Genomic DNA, 17,502 nt, shown 5'->3' with positions numbered 1-17,502 from the left:
CCTGCCCACTCGCAAGTGAAAGGTGAATAGGTAGGTATCATTTAGAGGAGTGAGATTTATGCTGTCAAAGTAACTAATATCTAGAAAACATTCATATGTATGATTCATTTATTTGGTGTGGGTTCTTAATGTTTCCTTTGCTGAGGATATTTATGTTTTATTAAAAGCTGCTTTCCTTCTCCCAGCTTAGCTTTTTATTATGTTTGATCTCGTCTGTATGTGTGTTCCTGTATCTTCTAAATCTCTATATCCATTTCCTATGCAGAGGATAGTGTCAGTCTCTAATTCATCATTATGAATTCAGTGCAGGATGAAATAAAAGATAGGCCATGGTATGAGTAAACAGGACATTGTTTGAACACAAATAGCTTTAGTAATTGATAAACATGGTGAGGAAAAGTAAGGGATAAAACATAGGAACTGTAAATAGATTAATGCTTTTGAAAATTTTCCATTTTATGAAGGTCCTTCTTTCAATGTACTCGTTTGCTCAATGCTCCTGCAAATTTTATGTCCTACCCCAACTTTCAAAGCCAGTTAGGCGTCCATGCACTAAAGTGTAAACTAGTGAGTCTTCTCTCTCTCAGTATAGTTTTTTATGCAGACCTTTTTCACATATTAGTTTTCTTTGATCATCATCAGGATTTTGTTGTTTCTCTAACTTCTTGGGCTCAAAATCCACTCCTACCTTGAAATACCAAGCATTTGAAGCTTTCCAGCAAAACACCACTTAAGTGATTTAGGATTAAAAGCCTTATTTAAGATCATTGTAGGCTTGTGCTCTGAAGTCACTTAGATGCATTTGGGAATCCCTTCTAGTGTATTTTCTCATGAAATCTCATAAATACAGACCTTCATGGCAAAAGTCCCCTGAATTTTCAATCAAACTTATTCTGTTTAGTCATTTAGACTTGAAAATCTCAACCCAAACTCCTAACTTCAGCATTTTTTTGGTTTGGCAGAAAAGATACGAGGGAAGAGAGAAAATCATAGTAAAATGTATTTAAATTATTTATTATATATATGTGCATCTACTGTGATACATAGAATAGGCCAAGGAATGGCATACATTTTATGGAGCCAGGGGAATGCTGCTGGATGCTATGGCCAAAATGTCCTTCATTTGGTGAGAGTACAGTGCCAAACTAAAGCATGGATAACTTCAAGGGGGGAGCAGCTGAATTTCCCCACACTATGACTCTTCTCCTAAAATGGAGAAAGGGACACTATAAATCTGGAATCGCAGTTAGCTTGAGAACTGATCTAAACCCTGTGAAGTCAATGCACAGTCTTCTGTTACCATCGGTGGGCTTTAGATTATAACCAAATAACTGATTTTTTCAGTGCCTGACAACACTATTAACCCTAATTTTAGCCTCCTCTTATTTAGGGGAAACTGTTTCCTTTCATTAAGGATGAAGTAAAACATAAGGAAGATCTTGAGTATTTGGCCCATAGAAAATTTTAATTCATGGAAATTGTTTGTTGGAGTTGCTTGTTATGTAATTAAACATGTAAATGTTGAACAAAGTATTGTTGTACTAACTGAGGATTAAGTCTTGACATGAGAAATTTCTATGCGAGTAAAATCTGAGATGTAAACTTATTCAAAAAAGTTAGTCATCAACTTGCATCAAAGGGTTTTGTAGCCAAGTGAAAATTCTTCACTCATCTTCCTTTGGAATGTGAAATTATTGGCAGGACTGCACAGTTTGGCTAGACTGACACTGTGTTGCTAAATAAGATAAATTCAAGAGACTTTATCAAAGTTTTTTTTCCTATTGTCAGGAAACCGAATCAATAAAATTTAAGAGGAAGTTGAAAGTGAATTTGCAACAAACTGTGAACTTAATAATACCCCAGTGGGAGCTCATTAATATCTCAACAGGTACACTCATGCATTATGTTAATTGCACATAAAACTTAAAAAAAAAGCAATTTTTCTGAGGATCATGGCAACAGTCCTTTGGCCAGTGGGTTTAGGTGCATCTTTTTCATAAACTTTTTGCCAAGCAACTAAATAAAGCATGACAACTCTGTCTCATTATAGTAACCTTGCACTAAGAATTATTTTATGGCATCATTAATATGCATGATGCAAGAATCAAAGGGGAAAATGGGAAAGAGTGAGTAAAAGTTGTAGACAGGTTGGGATATAAAAGGTTAGGGTATGAGAGAGCTTCCTAATACATAGCTGGAGAGTCCTTAGCTGATAGTTCTCAAAGAGCTTGCTTTCTCACCTGGCACCAGCTCTCTTCCTTGTTTCCAGCGCAGAGCAGCAGAATAAAAGGAAAAAAATGAAGTCAATATGAAATGAAAAACCAGAGCAATGCAGTTTAAATTTTCCTAGATGTTTTCTATAATTAGTTTGCTATGTGATCTGTGGTTTAGTTGTCACATGGAAACTATGAGATGACAAATATCCAAAGAGGCACCTTCAAGAATTTTGCATTATTAAGATATGGACTGCATTGCAAGACCGCTCCCGCATCAATAAAGTGAAGGAGACTAATATGCAACAAAATACTCGAGATATGAGTATGGAATAGACACTTCCCCTTGTTCACAATTCAGTGGCTATGAGTGCATTTTGGAATTCAGATGATGAGCCTGTCTCTCACAGAGTGATTGAATATGTTGGCCATTGGAGTACAAACTATGCTTCCTGGCCAGACAGCTATGTCAAATGATAGAGCTGGAGTGCACTGTCTAAGGGTCAGGATAGTCTGCCTCTTACAGAGAGGCACAGGGCCAGGGAAGTGTATCGTGCATTAGTTTCCTCCTAAGGCATACTCATGCAGTGCAAACTATAATGGAGTTCCGAATTTGTACTTCATTTTCCTTTTACTCTGAAATATTTCACGTGGATCTGGGTTTAGGATAGATTTTGATATGACATATAGTGGATTAACAGGAAATGAAAAACGTCTGCAGTGTTACCCCTAAAATATTTTCTTGAAAAGCTTTGGTTGCACCTGTTAAGAAAATGATAAGGAACTCAGGGCTCAACGCTGCCTGCTTCTCGAACAAAATAACAAAAGTTGTAAAGGGATTTAGAGACCGTTCTTCATTAACGCCAGAAATGAGCTAGATGAACAATAATGTGCAATGTTAAAAATAAATTACAACTTAATTAATCACTGACTAATGCAGCACAATCAATTTCAATTATACTTTTCTTATTTTAAACAGAGTATCATCTGTGGGGAGCAGCATGTGAAATGCTTTTGTGTCATGCCTAGAAAAATACCTCAGACATAACAACTGACTTTATAAAAATGTGAGACTCCATTATGGGCTTGCTTAGCATCCCTCAAACTTTGGAAATGTGAGCTTCCTTCAGAGAGGGGAAAAAAAAAATAGAGCCAGCTGCTCTTCCCCTGAAATCCTGGATTCTGGTGCTTCCCAGCTAATCCTCCTGTTCCTTCCCAGCAGGATATTTCCTGCCCATTGGGAAATGCTTGCATTATATTGTGCCTAGCTCCTGCATGAGTGTCTGTAGTGGTAGGAAGGTGGTAGACAACATGAAGATTTGCCACCGGTTCCAGTATGTTTGCAGACTATGCAAAGGCCAGTGAGAACTGCTGTCTGTGGCTTCCAAAGCAGAAATGTGTTACCAAGATGCTAGAGTTCTTCAGAAAATGGAATTTTTATCCCATGAGACATCTTGATGTTTCAAAACTAGTTTCTGTTCTTGTGTGGAAAGGAAAATTGAAAGAGTGGAAAATACAATGGAACAAAATATTCTGAAAAGTTACAAGGCAAACATGATTGAGTGAAAGTTGTCTCCATTTCTTTAATCAAAATACAACAAAATTTGTCATGTTGGATGTGTTTTATCATAAATGTTATATTACTTGAATATATACCTTAGATATAACAAATATATGCTATAATGAAAAAGAATTTGATTTCTTAACTGAGATTTCTGGTTCAATTTTCTTAATTTAAACTAATATTTAGAATGAGCAGACGTGATTAATTTGATAAACATGCATCACTTGATCCCTGCTTGGAAGAGTCCTGGGTGAGAGTCTTCAACAGTTGCTGAGCTGACATACCATAGAAATGTAAGCTTGGACTGTCATGCTGGGATGATATTACAGATACATTATACAGGTCTTAAAATGGATTTATGATTCATAATTTTATAAGCCATATTTTGAAAATTCTCCAAGATACATATGTGCTTACACAAAGTCTGTCTTCCCTTCAGTTTCTCGTCTTTTGCTAGCTACTTTAATCCTGCAGTGAATTCATTGTAATGCTGAATCTGTTGACATCCCACTCAGACCCATGGCAGCAGGGTATGGCGTTTTAAACATGAGATAACTGCAGGATAAAACAGAGAATGAATATGGATTAGAGGGCAGAAAAATACTCCCTTTCTAAAAGATGTTTTTAAAAAAATAAAATATGGGAAACAGTAATGAAGGCCAGGGACAGAAATTACACATAAATTGGGATAAGTGATCGGAAACTAGTCTAAACCTATAACACAACAGAAGTTCAGAGCACGCAGACTGGTGTCAAAATGGCTGAACCTGGTCCTCAGATAGACCTGGTTCAGTGTAGTGTACTGGTCTATTGACTAACAGATCCGCTCCCAAATCAAGTTAGGTTGCAGTCTCTTTGCATCCCAGGATGCTTTATGGGCCCCCACTAACCCACCCTTGCAAGGTGACTGGACTAGCCTCTGCTCCTACTCCTCTGCTCCCGCTGATATGGGCATGCCCCTGCCCCTGCCCTTGGGCTGTCACGGAGCAGAGGCAGCAAAGCCTCTGCTCCATAGTCTGGCTGGCAACTGCTAGGGGGTGGGTGAGTGGGAGTATTGAGGCCCTCACCCTGGTCCCAGCCCCCAACAGCTGGGGTCTGCAGTGGGGCCAGGTCTCCATGGCAGGGAATTTTCTCCTTGCTGCCTGGCTCAGCTGTGGGGGGAGGGGCAGGCAGGGGGAATGGAGCCCCTGACCCTTCTAGCTGGGGTCTGTGTAGCAGGGGCTGGGCTTGTGCAGGGTTGTCATGTGCTCCCCCCAGCCACTGCTTGGCATCACTGTCAGGCTCTTGCCTGCAGCTGTAATCAGCTGGGGTCAAGCAGCAGCAGCAGCAGCAGCAGCTCCCTTTCCCTCCCCCCTCACTTGTGCTGGCTGGCTCGTGCAAGAGGGAGGGGCTGGGCCTGTGCCCATACTACATGACATCTGCTTCCCCTTCAGTGCACCATGCCTAGTGAGAAACCCCTGAGCGCCAGGAATCGCAGCAGTTGTGATCCTCAGGAAATGGGTGTTTCAAACACCCCTGAGCCCTAGTGATTGTGGCAGACACAATTGCTAGGGCTTGGGGGTACATAAAACCCTCCAGAACCTGGGGATTGTGGCTGTCTCAGAGGTTTTTCACTGGGCGTGGTGCACTGGTTGGAGGACAAATGCCTATGCTTTGCAAGACTGGCTGCCCTAAATGAGCCAGCCAGCAATAGTGGGAGGACTGCTGAAATATGGCCACTATGGGTGGGGGGAGGCAGGCCAGGGGGAGAGGGCTGGGCTGGCCAATCGGGGGTGACCTTGCTGTTGGGAAGTGTTCTTGAGCACCCTCAGCTTGCTGGCCCAGCCTGTGCAGGAACCACCCACCATGGAAAGAATGTCTGTTTTGTCCTCTCCTGACCTAACCTAGAGTACTTAGAGTAAAACACGAAACTTAGAACACTTCTGCCGTGGGCGTTTTGAACCTTTGTACTTACCCTAAGAGATCAAAGGGAAGTACCAGTCTTTGCTTTTCAGAATATTGCTCTTAGGCATCTGCATTGGGTGAAAGAAGCTTTTCCCTTTGTTTGTAGTTAGAATACAGAGCATCTTAGGTATTACTAACTTTTGGCAGAATAAGTGAACAATGTCAGCAATCTCCACATCTCAGCGTCCATATCACAAAACGTAATCAAAACTGACACCAGCTGGTTCAATTGTAGACGGTTGCAGTTGGCAGCTTGAGAGCTGATCAGACTCTTCCTAGAAGTCATTCCCTGCCAAGGATTATTAACATGGCATTGCACTGTAGCCTATACTGCCACTGCCCAAGTTAGACTGTATCAGATTTACGCATAAATTGAAGACTTTAGTTTTTTGGGGCTGTCAATTCAGCATTTTCCTGAGCACCAAGTTTACATTTTGCACTTTGACCACTCTAAATCTCCTTTAATAAGAAGTAAAATGGTCATTACTGAAACCTCAAATCTGAATGATCTGGATTTTCCTGGTGTTTGTAGATCCATGGGTGAAATGAAAGCTTAATTGACACATGAGGTTATGGTTCTCCCCAAAATAATTGGTTCTATACAGATTCCAGAACTATGTATATTTTCCTGCTCTGGTGCACATAGAGCTAAAATCTCAAAAGATCTTTGGTCCAGAGAGTGGAACTTACTAAGTTCTGCAATCTTCTGCTGCAGATTTATGTGGATCTGAAACCTCGATTTGCATGGACTTCCTATTGAAATCCGAGGCTCATAATAATCTGAAGCCAAATACCATCCCTCTTAACCCATCTCAAAAAATATTTTGAGGTTGTATTAAAATTTCAAAACAAAGTGAGATGGTTCTGCAAGACTGACATCCAAGAAAGTGGTTAATAAAATCCCTAGGGTTAAGTACAGACTCTCAAAAATTCTGAGGCTGAATCGATGTAATCTTTTCAGGTTAGTCTAAATGCATAGACTGAACTAATATGCAAGTGAACGGACATTCACTTTCGATTCCAGAAATGCAGCCACATGCCTGAAATGGCCCAGGCCAGAAGATGGGGTGAGGTGCTAGAGCACACCTCCCTGCTTTGCTGGAGCAGATGGCTTGGGCCAAGGTTAGTTGCCACCCTGTGAGGAGAGATTTGCAGGTGAGGTGCAAAGTATACTAGAATGCTTGGGGACCGCGAGTTGACCTGAATGTGGAGGGGATCTAAAACAGAAGTTCAATAAACTGAGTTAAATTAAATAGGTTTGCTCTGATAGTACATTCATCGAGGTTTATCTAAAATGTGTTTTGGCCATTTTGAAAGAAGTTTAGCTGTACTGAATTTCTGGGCTAGGGACAGACATATCACATAAACCAGTTTAAGTGATCAGAAACTGATTTAAACCTGTAACAGAACAGATGTTCAGTGCACATAAATTGGTTTGAAAATGGCTGAAATGGGTTTGAGATGAACATGGCTGAATGTAGTATGAGACTTAACTGATCTGGGTCAAACCAGTTTATGCAATGTCTGTCCCAGATCCCTTCCTGGTTTAAGTTAAATGAGAGTCCCCCCAAATCCCAGATGCTTTGCTGGGTGGGGCTCTGTTCTCTGCTCCAGTCCAGCAGGGCTGGCCCCTCCCCTCTGCTCCCAGGCTGCAGCTCCAGCATAGATAGCATCTGCCTGGCTTCCTCCTTTTCCCTCCCATCCCCACCACTCCCTGCTCCAGCAGGGATCCATGCTCCCCTCTGCCTTACACAGACACCTCTCAGCATTAGCTAGCAGACCACATGCTGGCTATGTCTGTGCTGTGGGAGATGGGACAATGGCAGATAGAACAGTGGCTTATGGCTCTTTGGAACTAATCAACAGGCAGCTGGTAATGTCCCTCCATTCCTTCCTTGGAAAAAAATGTTTAAGAAGAGCTTGAACTAATGAGAGATCCTTTTGTTTTGCTAATGGGGTGATAAATGGTGTGTAAATCCCTGCTGGTTTAATGGGGGGGGGGGGCTTCTTTATTAGAGCATCATGTGGGGGCCTGGCCACACCTCCACTCCTCAGGTCAACCCTGTAGAAGGGAAGGGAGGATTGCTCTAGCGCCCTGTCCCCGCCTCCAGGCTTTTAGCCTGAGCCACTGCAGGCATGTGCCTGCATTTTTTCAGTCCAGAGGGGATGTCTGTATAGTTACAAACTGATTCAGCCTAGCCAGGTTAGACTAACTTGCAAAGATTAAATCTGTTTTGACTCAGGCTTTTTGAATATCTATCCCTAGCCTTGTTGTGTTACAGATTTGAACCAGTTTCTGGTTGCTTATATTTGTTTATGTGTAATTTCTATCCCCAGCCAAAGAGAAAAATAAAAACCTATCAGCCCTTCTCTGTCTATTAGTGCTCACACAGCATTCCATTTTTACAGTTAAAATCACCCTCAGTTAACCCAGTAACCTAACTACAGCCCCATAATGTGGAAAGGGCATTGTGACCAAGCAGTTGCATAACTCTGCTACAAGTCCAGAGACATGAAATCCAAGCCTACTCAGAACTGGCACCAAAAACCACTTCCAGATAACATAGCTGCAGATGGGTTTCTGGTCATTCAGTCCTGGGAGTTATGAAGCTAGCTGTATCACTTCCGTGTGTACCATTAGCTATACAACCTGGTATTCTTTCACCATGTTAGCCCTGTGGTCGCTGGTCTCAGGAAGACCTATGCCCTTTCATTGTTGACCATTTTGTGCAAGTACAGCATGCAAAATGTTCTAGTTTAATCCAGTGGGAAATGTGTCCACATCTGAGTGGACTCGATCTGAATGTTTAAAAACTAACAGAATAAGAAATAACTTACTGTAGATATTTCAGCTGACTTAAGCAGCTGTTCAGTTTATACACTAGAACTCTTGGTTCTACAATGATCCCTTTTATTAGATCAACTGGGAACTCGCAAGAAATCACAAGAAAGCTTGCAGAAAAGGACAGTTTTCTTGCTAGTTCCCAATTGGTCTAATAAAAGGTATAATTTTGGAACCAGGAGTTCTAGTTTTTTTGTATGTCGTCTTGTTTCAGACCAACACAGCTACCAAATATTTAATAATGTATATATGAATATATATGTAATGTTCTTATACAGTATTACACCCAAAACCACAAACATGCAGACACAGATGCTCATACATACACATGCATGTGCCCATGCCTGCACACATGTCCACATTCACAAATACATAACAGGCCAGGGCCTCCAGCTTCATGGTAAAACTGTTGGTTTCCCTTAGACTTAGCCAAAAATATCATTTGAAGATCATCCCTGCTTTATACTTGTTACTGACATTTTAATTTTGCTGTTATTTAGTCATTCGGGATTATGGAGTCTAAAGAAGTCTGTGCTCTTTCTGATACCAATGGGAGCTGTAACACTATGAGAACAAAAGAAAGCTGATGACTATTAATCCATTATAATTATTATAAACCTGAAACTTAAACAGTATTTGAAAATATATTCTTTGAACTTGGTTTCATTTTCATGCATTGTGGTAGATGGTGAGGCTGAAATCATACATCTGTAAACCAGTTACACATACCAATCTGACAAAGGTAATGTGACTCAGTCCAACCTATGTATGAAGACCTGTGTTCTGAAAGGCTGTATGCGTATATGAACTTTCACATACACACAGATATAACCTCATGTAAATTATGTGTTGCCCTTTAAACTTCTACCACAAGGGTACAGTAGCTTAAACACTGGACGTAAATATTTAGTGTTTGATTTTTTTTTCAGAATGTCAGTTGCAAAATGAAATACCATGGCATGAACCGCTTCTGTGTACTAACATGACTTCATGTATAAATGCCAAAGCTTTATACATCAGTTAACAATTGCTTGCACACATTTCTATTTGTATATGCATACTCTTGATCTGCATAGGTAAGATCAATAATTAGCTTCACAGCACTTCCCCCCCCCTCCCCCCAATCACATACATGTAAGAAAATTTTCAGAAAATTAACTAATAACTGGTCTTATAAGAAATGATTTATTGAGTTGTTTTAAGAGGTGGCTTCACTGACTTATACCTTAGGGCTAAGTGCAGAGGTTCAAAAAGCCCAAAGCAGAATCGGTTCATTCTTCACAGGTTTTCTAAGCTGTGTAGCTTGAACCAATAACAAACTGAATTGATGTGTAGCGTTTGGGTGGCCAAGACAGACAGAAGCCTGTCTGGCCCAGGCCGGGAGCCTCAGGGCACTCTCGCACACCACTTCTCATGGCCAGCTGCCTAAGGCTGTTAAACCCAGCCCAGTGGCAGCCCAGGCCCGTTTGGCTGCTTGACCCATCTCCCCATCCCCCCAACACCCTGCTATCAGCTACAGAGAGGGGAGAGCCAGCAGAAAATTTCTCCCCAGCCCCCACCTCTGAGACGGGGGTGGGGAGGAGAATACACCACCTGGCCCTGGCTCCCCAACTGGGGTCCGCCTAGTGTGAGAAGCCTCCATGCCGTGGGGGGGTTCTCCCACCACAGCCTGGCTAGCTGGGCTACGATAAGCTCAGCTCTCCACTCCCTCCCCAACTCCATGCCTGTCAGAGAGGGTGGGGGGAATTCCTCCTGGCATTGCCCCCCCCCCCCCCCAATTCTGCCAGGCGTGGGGGAAAGACTCCATGGGGGTTTTTTGCTTTCCTACAGCCCAGCTCATGAGGTTGGGATCAGCTCAGCCCTACCCGCTCCCAATCCCCTCCTGTCAGAGATGGGGGACTGGAGAGCTAAAGCCTAGGGCCAGCTGGGCACGGCACAGAGCCCCCAGACAAGGTCTGCCCAGTGCACTGGCAGAGAAGCCCCCACCTGGGCCTTCTCATTGCCCCACAGCCCAGCTTGTGGGGTTGGGATCAGCTCAGCCCCATCCCCTCCTGGCCGCTCAGCCTCACCCCTCAGCCTGGGTCTGCCCATCATGGGGGCAGTGAAACCCCCACCAGGGGCTTTTCATAACTGCACCTGGTAAGCGAGGCTAGGTTTGGCTCAGCCACATCTGCTCCCTGGGAGGGAATGGAGCTGATTCCCCAACTGGCTCGCCAGGCTGCAGGGTTAGGAAAAGCTCCCAGTGGGGGCACTTACTGCCCCATGCCACCCTGGATGGGGGTGTCCAGTGTCCAGCTGGGCTGGTGTGTTTGCACCCCCGCCCCCACCCCACACCTCTCATAGGACAGGCTGGAGAGGGGGCACAGCTTAGCTGATCCCAGCCCGGTGAGCCGGGGTGCAGAGGAGTGAAAAGCTCCCAGGGAGGCTTCCTTCCCATACCCCCCACATCAGGCAGACCCCTGCCTGGGGTGGGACTGGTGGTGGGCCAGGCCAGTGTGTTCCCACTCCTAACTTACCTCCCTTCTCAGAGGTGGGGGGCTGGGGAGGGGGTGAGGCTGAGCCAATGTCAGCCCCATAAACTGGGCTCCGGTGGAGCAAAAAGCCCCCAGTGGGGGCTTTCATCCTGTGCCAGGCAGACCCCAGACTGGGGAGGTGGGGGGCCCAGGCCCAGGCCTGTAAGGCTCCCCCCCACAGGCTGGGGGTTGGGTGGGGGCAGAGGCTGAGATGATGCCAACCCTGCTTACCTGGCTACTGCAGGGGAAAAAAGCCGGCACTGCTGAGGTTTTCCTTCTCCTTGTCCTGTACAGGTGGAGCTTGGGGGTCCATTCCCTTGCCCCCCACCCCATTTTGCTGGGCTGGCAGGTGCTGACAGGGAACAGAGGCTTTAGTGTCTTAGCTCTGTGATAGCTGGGGGAGGGGCCAGCCCTGCTCCACTGAAGCAGATAATGCAGCCCAGGGCTGCAAAGTATCCTGGGATGCTGGGGGAAAGTGAGTTAACTTGAACTGGGAAGGGATCTGGGACAGAAGTCCATAAACCAGCTTGAACTAAATCAGCTAAATTTGATGCTACATCCAACCAGGTTTATCTTAAATCTGTTTCAGCCATTGTGAAAGCAATTTATGCTCACTGAACTTCTGTTCTGTTACAGGTTCATACCAGTTTTGTTCTCTTAAACCAGTTTGTGTGCAACTTTTGTCCCTAGTCTAGGTAGTCAGGGAGAGATAAAATACAGCAGGTGGTTGTAATGAAAGCTCTAACCCAGGCTCAACTGAAACTAATTGCAAGAAGTGAGATAAGTATATGAGTAGATGATTAACCAGCAACTTTCTTTTCTCTACAGATCCCACAGATCAGTTATGCCTCAACTGCACCAGAGTTAAGTGATGACAGACGTTACGATTTCTTCTCACGAGTGGTCCCTCCAGATTCCTTTCAAGCACAAGCGATGGTGGACATTGTAAAAGCTTTGGGGTGGAATTATGTGTCCACTTTGGCATCTGAAGGAAATTATGGAGAAAAAGGAGTGGAATCTTTCATGCAGATTTCCAGAGAGGCAGGTAGGCAAAGAGAGAACTGAATGCAGCGGAGAGAGATTTTACGCGTTGTACCATTTTTCTCTGAACAAATATTTGATTCTAAAATTGTTCCACTACTTTACAATTCCTTTGTAATGGCCCCTTGATATTCTCATTCTTGCACTGGTCATGGGGTTTCAAAAACCAAACACTTGAGGTTTTGAAACTTGAATGGTTTTCATGCACTGTTAAGAAAATATAAAACACTGAATTTCATCAGGCTTCTGGTATTTCACTGTACACTGTAGACGACATTATATTATGATGATATGGTGCAAGACATATTTTAAAAATATTGAACTTTTATCTATTCACAGTTAGAAATTCTTCGAAGGCTGCAAATTATTAGACACTGACTCATGTCATGCTATTCTAGTCTACCATCCAAAAAAATCACGGGAATTTGTAACTTTTCTTTCTTCTTATTTTTCTGGATCGTTTCATTTGAGGAAATTCAGTCTCCTTTACTTGAAAGGGAAAAGCCTAGTACCTTGGGTAATGAGTCAATTAAATCTAGTCAGGAAGTACTTCACGGCAAAGGAATATTTGCGGTTTCAGGGTTTCTTTTGCTGCTCAGACTGCTTATGACTTAGTGGATGATGAGAGAGAATTCCCCAAAAGTTCTGGACTTTAAATGAAAGGACTGACATCACTAACCATAGTTAAAAATGACAACCCCAATGGAGCAGGCAAATAGAGGGTTAGAGCCTATTCCCTCAGTTACCTAATTTGATTCTACCCCAACTGAGTTCCTGAAAATGGTTTTTGCAAAAGGTGGATTAGTTCTCTCCTGTTAATGGGTTTTAAGAGACTTGGGCAAAGTGTAAAAGGATCACATTTGGACATCTAATAGGTGAAATAGGCCTAGAGTGTTTTATGCTGTCTCAGGCCAATATCAATTCACAGACTTGTACTGAAATAATCTGTGTCAGTCAGGGTGTGGAGTGGCCTGATTCCTGATGACAGAGCTGGGCTGACAGAGCCCTTTAATATTGATTGGCTTTACAAGCATAAGCAGCATAGCTTATCATATTCCTGAGAGTAGCTTTGCTATACTGCTGCAAAGAACAGATTGGTCAACATAGGTATGTCCCCAGTGGGATTGCTTCACGTGTGTAGCCAAGCAGTATTGCTATAGTGATTAAGCAGCCCTTGTGTAGACATAAATATAAATTGACTCAGATAGTCTGGGAATTGAGGGGGATCCTGAAGGATCTGTGGGCACATCTACATGAGACGGTACGTCACCGTAGCAACAAGCTATTGCACCGTAGCTTGTTGCTACAGTGACGTAGCATCACTGGGCATGAACCGTGACATTGATGCTACTGCACAGTGGTAATGAGCTAGTGTGCAGTAGCTCTTTAGTAGAAGCTAAAAGCAACTGTGCAGCAACGGGACTGCCCAGTCATTTAGTACTTGCTTTTGCAAGTACTAAGTGACCGCTCAGTAACAATTGCACAGTTGGCTGCTCGTGTAGACACAGCCTGTGAGGAATTAACAACTCATAGTTGTTGGTATTTCTAGACTGAAATCATGTACAACAGGTAAGGGTAGGAACTCAAAAGATGCTTCCCATTATCAGGGGTTTATATAAAATCCATCTCCATGGACATATAATTATAGGTTCTGATAAAGATTCACAGATTAGATAGACCTGAATGTTTCATTATGAACATTTCATTATTGTTATGGCAGGTTTTGCTGTTCACAGGAGAGAACCTTGACCTATCATTGTTCAGTGGGTAAAACTTCACTGGGATAATGACTGCAGGAGCCGTAATTTACTCACCACTTTGATAAGGAAATATCATTCTGCAATGAAAGGATTATGGTAGGGTTTATATGCTCTCAAAGCAACATCTCGGGTTTCCATTCTCCATGCTGTTATAATAGTGTTTAAGCAGCGTGCCCCACACTTTTGCAGATTGTCTTTATTATCTGCAAGCTGAAGAGTGTCAGCCTGTTCACTGACTCCTCAAACTGTCATTGAGTAATTCAGTGCATCTCATTTATCAGAATAATCCAAGTCAGCATTGCAGAGGGAGGGGGCTTTCAAATTGTTTTATTATGCTGATATTACCGAGGACAGCTGTATTTGCATAAACTTCTCTGTTCATTTGAATGCATATGTCTGTGGTATTAGTGAAAATGGTTTTGCCATTATGCCACAGGAAGTGACAAAATGCCAGTATTTATTATAATTTAAACTTTGCAAGCGACCGCTGTGACAAAATAATAGAGGGAATACATCTTCTACATTCAAGAACAAGTTGTAACTCTTTTATAACATACTGTCCTGCAGATACTTTATAGAAATATCTGAAATAGATGTTCATGCAATGAATGTGAAAAACAACCTACTCTTAAAAAGAAAAATCAAGTGGTACGGATGCCCTGTTAAAAACAGTGTTGTATGCTTGGTAATATAGGTCACTCCTACAACACTAAGAAGCTGAAAAGCAGAGTACATAAGCTTATATAAGTAGCCTGTCTTGTCTGGAAAGTCATATCATATAATCTTCACTGTTATTTTAGATGTAGTACAGTATCATTTTCCTCTCTGGACTGCATGGAATTTGTTACATGTTGCACCAGTACAGCTTAAGGGGAATTCTAAGTGGATTTAATGTCTGACAGAAATTTCCCCAGATCCTTTAAAATCCTAGGAAATCTAAGAATATCCTATTGCCTTAAATATTTTATGGAGCAACAATTGAACTTTAATGTCAGTATTTATTTCTACTAAATATTGCCTGAATCAGGTACAGTGGAAACAGGATTTTTCCATCTCCCTGGAGATGGATTGTAGCGATGTCCTAAACCCTGATATGAGGCAGTGCTACACTATATATCTCGTATTACTCTATATCCCTATATAATGTAAAGTGCACCTATTTAACCAGATGGTTAGCCAATTACTATGATATCAGGGTTTGAGATGAGTCCTTTTATGAGATGATTAAGGGGCAGTGATTTTGCTAAGATTTCCATTTGGTTGACTTGCTGGCTTTTGTACCTGTTTGTCTGAGTGCTTTTTATGTAGTTCAAGTGATCATCAATTCATGTATACACAAATTAATAAGTAATGAAAAACAATAGCAGGCGCAGTGGTATGGAGAGAGAAATCTCTTTCCTTCGGGGCCATCAAAAGAGATATGCCTACTGAAGGGTTAAGAATATTTGAATGTGTTCAAGTAATGTGACTGCTCAAAGTAGTTAAAACTGATTCTTCAACACCCTCTCTTGCTTTCCTCTTGACACCCATGGGCTTCACAAAAGTTTATTTTGGGGGAGAAGACAATCTGTCCCATAGACACTAACAAGTGTATCATCCTCTGTCTCAAATCTGTGGCTAATCCAGAATTTCTGGGTTGGCAATTTAGCAAGGTTCATAGGCGTTGGAACGGCAACTGGATAGTGCTATCCATCTTGGCGTGTTAAATATACTTTCAAAATATAAAGACTTTTGCCTCATCTATTCGTTTAATAATTCTTCCCAAAGTGACTTTTATTATGAGTACTTGAAACTAGTTTGAATATGTCATTTTGACAGGAGGAGAAGATTTGAATCGCCCTCTGCAGTCTGTGGGATTAATAAATTAGGGAAGTGCTCTAATTATGGAAAATTTAAAGGACAATTTCAGGTTATTAATGAAACTAGAGAATACGCAAAATTCAAAAATTACTTTATCTTTGAATTTTTTTTAATGATGAATCTGCACCACAGGGTTAATTGCTGACTATAATAATACATACATGGAAGTCTTCAGTGATAGACCGTATGGCTGTACTGTACTTTACGGTGGCCTTCTGATGGGACCTAGTTTTTTATATTTACTTCTTAATATCCCATTTCCTTTTTCTAGCTTCAGATATTCTCAAATTCCATAAACAGGGTGTGATTGCCTCCTATACTGGGGACATCCCCTGGGGTTCACTACACAGGTTGGTGGGAAGAAGGTCCTAAAACAAGGGCATTTCTGCCTCTCATGGCTCATCACTGTTGGGTATCTGCACAGCTCCATGTCCATCATGTCTGCTTAGGTTTGAACATTTGCTCCCAGATGACATGATTTGAGCAGAGATTTATGGTCACTGTTTCAACAAATCACTGGTGCTATTTTTAAATCAAGCATTACCTTTCCAGCGGTGTTGTATCGCCTAAGGAGTAATTAGGAGTAAGATTTGAAAGTGGTGTGTGGAGTTGCAAAATCAAAAACACAATAATCTTCTCTCAGAATGGACTTAACAGCCTTTGTCCTTAAATAGGATTCTTAGTGGTTTCCTCTCTCTAACTCTTTGGATAGATTTTGCCCAAGTTAACTTTTTCAAGTATTTCTTTAGCACTTTCTGTTTTCAGGTACTTTAAGCATAGTATGAATAATTAAGTCTCAGTTACCTTCTGTGCAGTAGGAAGATGGGTAAAAACATAAGTGACCTTTCAAGTGATAATCAAGAGAACCCACAAATCCAGAATTCGTTTTCTCCCGTTAGTCTATTAAAAGTTTTTAACTGTGGAACCTGTGGGGGGGAAAAAAGCCCTTTGCCCCTGAAAAAAATTGCATTAGAGTTTTGCTTTCAGTGTTGTTCTTATATTTACAATATTTATGTGGAGTGAAGGCTCTTCATGCCTACCCTAGTGCCTACCAGATTACATATGGTGGCCCACCCAAATTCAGATGCACCAAACAGTTTAATATTTGCAGGTAGATATTCTACATACATTTGGCAGCACACTAGAACTGTGGTGGCTTTTGCTTGTTTCAATATCTTTGTAAAATGTAGTGTTTAAAATGTAAAAGTGCAGCAGTGGCAGAGTGGTGAGCTTACTCCCTAGAAAAGGTGTTTTCTAGGGTTGGCTGGTAGGTGGAGAAGTGGGTATGTCTGTTTAACTCAGTGTTTCCCAACCAGTGTGCTGTGGCACAAAAGTGTGCTGTCAGAAATGAGCAGGTGTGCCGCAGAATTTGACCATGGCAATGACCTGCAATGAGCTACAATAGGTATGAATGAGGATGGGAAATGCCTTAACAGGTGTGCCATGAAAAATTTTTTACTAAAATTTCAGCCTTCAGCTGAAAAAGCGTGGGAAACACTGGTTTAACCTTTCTAGCTCTCTAAAGATGGCCGATGGGGCATCTTTCCTGAGGCATCTTCTTTTACTGTCATATCGTAAAATATCTGTTATGTAATGATTACAAGATATGATTTGTATCATTTGATGAAATGTTTTGTAAAAAATGCAAAGAATCATGCTTTTAATAAGATATTCTAATTCAGTACTTTAAGCTTTTTTTTTATCAGCTATGAAAGATTTTGCATTAAAATCTACTACCAGTAACCACCCAGCAAGAAATTACACA

At 42.0% G+C, this 17,502-nt stretch overlaps 1 protein-coding gene across 1 annotated transcript in view; it reads left to right on the top strand.

Annotated features, from left to right (window-relative positions):
* GRM7 (glutamate metabotropic receptor 7) overlaps window positions 1-17,502 on the top strand; it is a 532,223-nt gene that overhangs the window by 160,703 nt on the left and 354,018 nt on the right. Inside the window, exon 2 of the mRNA XM_019536596.1 lies at window positions 11,905-12,121. Coding sequence (XP_019392141.1) covers window positions 11,905-12,121 — 217 coding nt within the window. The remainder of the gene's footprint in view (window positions 1-11,904; window positions 12,122-17,502) is intronic.

The sequence above is a fragment of the Crocodylus porosus genome, unplaced genomic scaffold, assembly GCF_001723895.1.
Source record: "Crocodylus porosus isolate Cpor-Errol unplaced genomic scaffold, CroPor_comp1, whole genome shotgun sequence".
In the NCBI taxonomy this organism is placed as follows: Eukaryota; Metazoa; Chordata; order Crocodylia; family Crocodylidae; genus Crocodylus; species Crocodylus porosus.
This window is presented reverse-complemented; position numbering and strand designations above follow the sequence as displayed.